Source organism: Chrysochloris asiatica, unplaced genomic scaffold, assembly GCF_000296735.1.
Source record: "Chrysochloris asiatica unplaced genomic scaffold, ChrAsi1.0 scaffold00036, whole genome shotgun sequence".
Classification (NCBI taxonomy): Eukaryota; Metazoa; Chordata; class Mammalia; order Afrosoricida; family Chrysochloridae; genus Chrysochloris; species Chrysochloris asiatica.
The window spans coordinates 13,876,169-13,882,032 of record NW_006408554.1 but is presented as its reverse complement, the minus strand read 5'-3'; the positions used below and the strand labels follow the sequence as shown (position 1 = coordinate 13,882,032).

At 35.6% G+C, this 5,864-nt stretch overlaps 1 protein-coding gene across 1 annotated transcript in view; it reads left to right on the top strand.

Annotated features, from left to right (window-relative positions):
- MTFR1 (mitochondrial fission regulator 1) overlaps positions 1 to 5,864 on the top strand; it is a 37,860-nt gene that overhangs the window by 22,047 nt on the left and 9,949 nt on the right. The window contains exon 3 of the mRNA XM_006860055.1: positions 5,491 to 5,606. Coding sequence (XP_006860117.1) covers positions 5,491 to 5,606 — 116 coding nt within the window. The remainder of the gene's footprint in view (positions 1 to 5,490; positions 5,607 to 5,864) is intronic.

The following is a 5,864-nucleotide window of genomic DNA, read 5'->3' as shown; positions in this document are numbered from 1 at the left end:
GTCTGCCTCCTGGCCGCCAGCCTTCAGTCCCTCTCTTTCCATGAATCTAGAGTCCTCAGCTGCTCCCTCTCTCCATGTCCTGAGATAGGAGTACTTTTGAAAGCTTAAGTCTTAGTAGCATTCTCTTTAACACCAAATTAAGAGTAGCTCTTGTTTGCTTGGAGATAAATTGCCATTTTCTTTGATTTGGGATTTTGTTCCCTTTTGTTGTTACAGTGGTAGACATAGATCACATAGCTCTTCTTATTTTTTAGTAATTTGCTACAGTAGTAATATGACGGGGGGGGCGGGGAGTTTTAGTTCAACCCTAATATAAAGATCACATACCGGTACCAATTTTAAATGATGAGTCACATATGGCAATATGGGTATTTAAATAACTCATAATTCAAAAGTTCACAAGTTCTCATGCTTGCTTATTTGGTATCTTCTCTTTTATTCTCCTAATTATTCCAAATTCATATGGAGTGAAATGAAAATGCAGTTATGCAAAGAGAGAATTCAGATCCAGAGGGATTTGCAGAGGTTTGAGGAGTTAAGAGGAATGGGGTGCCGAGATTGTGATTTACAGTGGGATGTTATATTTGCGTCACCAGGAATTTTATAAAAACAAAAATACCCGTGCTTCAGACCCCATCCTCTGGTGTACATCTGTGTGCCCTAACTCCTTGCAAAAATACCCACAGAACTTTTCATTTTAAAAATTCAGTTACATTCAAGACTTAACTAAATCTGAATTTCATACATTTATTATTTAAAACCTTAAGGAGCCTCTTATTCAGCTAAACTTACAGACCTTACACATAGGTTGTGTTTTAGTATTTTGATAAAGTTTTTTTTAAAAAAACAGTAGCATAATTATGAAAGTAATCAGAATATTATGGGGGAATATAATTTATAAATGTTTTAATCATATGAGTTAAGGAAAAACGTGGAATGTTAATTGCCGCTTACTGGAATAATATGAGGTACTGCATTATAAAGAAACAAATCTGAAGGCCCCCCCAAAAAAGTGCTCCTGAGTACTACTAGGTAAAGGTACTTTGAAATAACCTTGGGTAGAGGGTTGTCTGGTGTTTTATAGAAGTCTGATTCCCAAATCTGTAACTGATACAGACTTCTTTCTAGATAATTTAATCTGAACTGCCTTTTCCCTCTAGTAATCCTAACATATTGCCAGCTAGTCAGTTCCAACACATAGCATGACAACCTCATGTCATAGTAAAACTGAGCTCCATAATATTTTCAGTGGCTGATTTTTCAGAAGTAGGTTGCCAGGCCTTTCTTCTGAGGTACTTCTGGGTGGATGTAAGTCTCCAACCTTTGTGAAATTGAGTTTCTTAAATCCAGTAGAAGATGCAGTGTTACTATGGAATATTTGCTCTACAGAAAGTGAGCTTTTCATGTTTTTTGCAAAGAAATTTAGATATAAATTAAACACTAAATTTAATTTTATAGTTCTGTTGATCTTGAAATTGTCTCTATCTTTTCACTGTTTTTCTTATTTATTTCCTTTTCTACTAACAGTAGCTATAGTAGGACAGAACTTTGCTGGAACCTTCAGTAAGTCAGTCTTCCTTTTTTCAAAATTCCCATCTGTTAATCTTTGCATGTCGGTGGTGATGTCAAATCATACTTGCAAAAACCCCATGCCCTCAGTCCCCCTGGACAGCATTGACTTCACCTTGCATTGTTGGGTGGATTGTCGTTCCATTCCATGCTTATGTCATTTAATATGATGCATGCTCCCTCCAGCAACAACTGAAACAAAAACTCATGTTAGACCTTTGTTAGTGGTATACATCACTATAGCATGTAGATGCATAACTTAAATGTCAAAACTACTTTGCTTTGTGAGGCAGGATGTCAAGTAGAAATGATACATAGCTTATCAATTGTGGAATTGGTGCTTGACTATCACTAACATTTTCATTGATTGAGCATGTGCCATGGACGTGATACTTTTTCAGAAATTAAACATATTCAGTGTTTACCAAGATTGCCTACTATATCTGTGCAATAATTTGTTTTGTTTTTATGTCTTTTTTTAATATAATTTGTTCAGAAAGTCTCATTTTATGTTTACTATATGAGGTATTACAGATGTAAAATTGAGAAATATTTAGTTTGATCTTTAACCTTTTCATGACCCATGTTACATACAACACTCATGTCAATGTTCCAAACCTGTGGGATTTATTGGGCAACATCTTTCCCACTGACTTGCCTGTAGCCAGCACGAGGGGACCTGTGTAAACTGGTAAAAGGGAAGAAATGGGCTTGTGGTACAAATTACTGTTTTTACAGGGTACTTTGGAAGTGATGCATCATGGAGGTATTGCTTAACAAAACTTTTGTCTGGCTTTTTTACTGAGAGATAAGCTTTATAAGTACATTTCGATTCCTGCACATTATTTGCTTTTTTTTGCAGGGATTCCGTGTTCACGAGAATACCACATTTTCAGGTGCCTTAATTTTTATGCACCTGTGAGGGATCTCGACGGCAGTGTACTGTCCTGAGGGGCACGTGTGTTGCACTAATTCTAGCCCACTCAAGTCCAGAGGAATAGATGTGTCCCACATAATATGTGTCAAAATCTTTATTTCTTAACAAAATTTTTAAAAATACTACTTGATTCACCATGCCTTCCATTGTTGAAAACACGTGGTATCAACTGAAAATTCAAAGAATACTTGAGTCATGAAGGGGTTAATTGACATATTTAAAAACTCACTGTGTGGCACATAGTGACCTTAAAGGACTATGTCCTTCTAAAGATTAGAACTGCTCCCTAGGGTTTCTAAGGTAGAAAATCTTTACAGAAGTAAAGGTTCTCACCTTTCCCCTGCAGAGAGGCTGGCATTTTTCATCAGCAACCCAAAGCTTCACCCACTGGAACCACCAAAAGACACAAACCAAATCCACTGTCAAGTCTAGTGGATTCCAAGTGTACCACCAGGGCGCCTATTACCATGTAAGATACCCTGAGAGGCTGCCACAGCACCAAAATACTTTTGTATCTTTATTTATTTTTAAAAAACTGTTGTTTTCTTGTACACATAAAAAAAAGTGTAGATACTTGATGATCTTAGTACATTCTTGTTAAAATGTTAGTTTTAGTGCTACCTTATCCTGATAATATTAGTTAATTATGACTCAGGGATACACATACCAGCAGCTGATTTGCTTAGTTAAAATTTTATTCATAAATTTTAACTAGTTTAAAAAAATGTTTTAGCTATATTATTATGTGTTTGCATGGCATGTTTTGCATTTGTGGAAGAGACTTTTTTTTCTATAAGTGTAGTTTCTAAAACTTGGAATGATTATAATATTATTAAGAGGGTTCAAACAAAGCATGGGTAGTTATATTAGCTTTTTGATAAATACATTAACAGGTAAATCTCTTTGACCTTTAAAGTTTTTTCTTTATTACAGCTTTTTGGAAGTATTATATTAATTATATGTATATGTATTTTTAATAAAAAGTTTGCCATTTTAGCCATTTTAAGTATACAGTCTAGTGACACTGATTACATTCACCATGGTTTTGCTGACATTGCCACTAAAATTTCCAAAAAGTTTTATATTACCACCAGCAGAAACTTAGTACACATTAAGCAATAACTCCTATACCTCCTACCCCTTCCCTCCACCTGCATCTGTTTCCCGTTGCTATTGTCTATTGTAACGCGTAGCCACTAAGAAACATGTCCCTGTGCATTTGTTGATTTTAGTTATTTCATACAAGTTGGGTTGCACAATAGTTGCCGTTTTGTGTCTGACTTATTTTTCACTCAGCATGTTTTTAAGGTTCACTCATGCTAAAGCCTGTATCAGAACTTCCTTTCTCTTAATATTGTTGTTGTTGAGTGCCATAGAGTCGATTCCTACTCGTAGTGACCCTACCCTGTATGGGGTTTTTAAGAAGCAACCGATGGGTTTGAACCAATAATTGTGATTAGCAGTCCAGTGCTTGTCTTATAGCAATCACACCAGGGTTCCTTTCTCTTTATAGCTGAATAATATAACATTATATGGGGATGCCACGTCTTGTGTATCCATCCATCTGTGGATAGAAACTTGGCTTGGGTCCACATCTTGACTACTGCAAATAATGCTGCAGTAAACATTGGTTGTACAACTGTTTAAGTCCCTGCATTTGACTTTCTTGAGCTATACCTAGGAGTGGAATTGCTCAGTCATATTTTATGATTGAGTCCTGGTAGCACTGTAGGATAAGCATGGTTGGTGGTTCAAACCCACTAGCTGCTCTTTAAGGGGAAAAGATTAGGTTTTCTGTTCCTGTAAAGATTTACAGCCTCAGAAACCATATACACAGTCACTGTGAGTAGAAATTGACTCAGTGGCAGTGACTTAACTTTTTGAGAAACCATTAAACTGTTTTCTGTAGAAGCTGTATTATTTTAATTTTCACTAGCAGGTTCTGTATTTCAGTTTCTCCATATTTTCACAAGTGCTTACTAGTTTTTCTTTGCTCCTGAAAAGAGCCATCTCAGTGGCTATGAGGTAGTAATCTCACCGTGGTTTTGATTTATATTTGTAGCGTAGTGGTTACGAATTGGGCTGCGAACCTTAAGGTCAGCGGTTCGAAACTACCAGCTTCTCCGCGGGAGAAAGATGAGGCTTTCTACTCCCGTAAAGATTTACACCCTCGGAAACCCTGTACAGGGTCGCTATGGGTCGGAACCGACTCGACGGCACTTAACAACAACAGTGACTAGGGGCATTAATGATCTTTTCCTATGTTAATTTTTCATTTGAAGAAATGTATATTTAAGTCCTTTGACCATTTTTAAATTGAGTTGTTTGTCTTTTTGGTGTTGAGTTGTATATAGTTCTTCATACATTCTAGCTATTAGACCCTAAGTAATTTTTCTAGATAAATGTCTGAGTATCCATGCTGCTTTCTACTTGTTTCAAAATATTCAAGAGAATTTTTCTGCTATTAATTGGATTTTTTGTTCTTTAATACAATTAGTACTTTCATGTTTAAATCTGAAGATTTAATGATTTAAACATGTGTTTTAAACTTTATAGAAACACATATGAGGATGCTTCAAAAAACTCACAGCAAAAATGAATTAAAAAAAAATGGAATTTTCCATGAACTTTTCAAGCTTCCTGTGTTTGTATTTATGTGTAATCATTTAAAAATATTTCTGAACTTAGCACAAATTGATCATTTTCTTAGTTTTATAATCTTCTTTTCCCTTTTTTTAAAAACTAAATTTTTTCAGTCTTTTTAAATGGATGAAGTTGATTTGGGGAGAGAGATGGGGAGGAGGAATTCATTCTCATTTGTCCTGTAAAATAAAAATCAAACAAGTTAAATTACAAATTCAGAGGTTACAATATGCTACCAGAAAAACAGTGCGATAGGACCAATGCTCTCTCTCATGAAGACCTTGGTTTACAGTTACCATTTTGATGCCAGGTTAATAACTTGTCCTATTTGTAATTTATAGCTTACCAACCATGACACAGACTGGAGTCCCAACCACCCAGGAGAGGATGCAGTGGCATCTTTTGCTGATATTGGATGGGTAGCCAAAGAAGAAGGAGAGTGTTCAGCAAGGCTAAGGTTAGTTTGGAAGGCTGGCAAATCTAAAATGCAATCTTTTTATTTTAAAGGATGATACATTTGTAGTATTTCCTTTTTATTTATTTATTTATTTAAATTTAAGGTTTTTATTGTGGATTGAGTGAAACTTTACAGGGCGCATCATCAGTTTCACATTCAACAATTCATATAACTTGTTTCATTACATTGATTATGTTGTTGTTGTTGTTGTTAAGTGCCGTCGAGTCGGTTCCGACCCATAGCGACCCTGTACAGGGT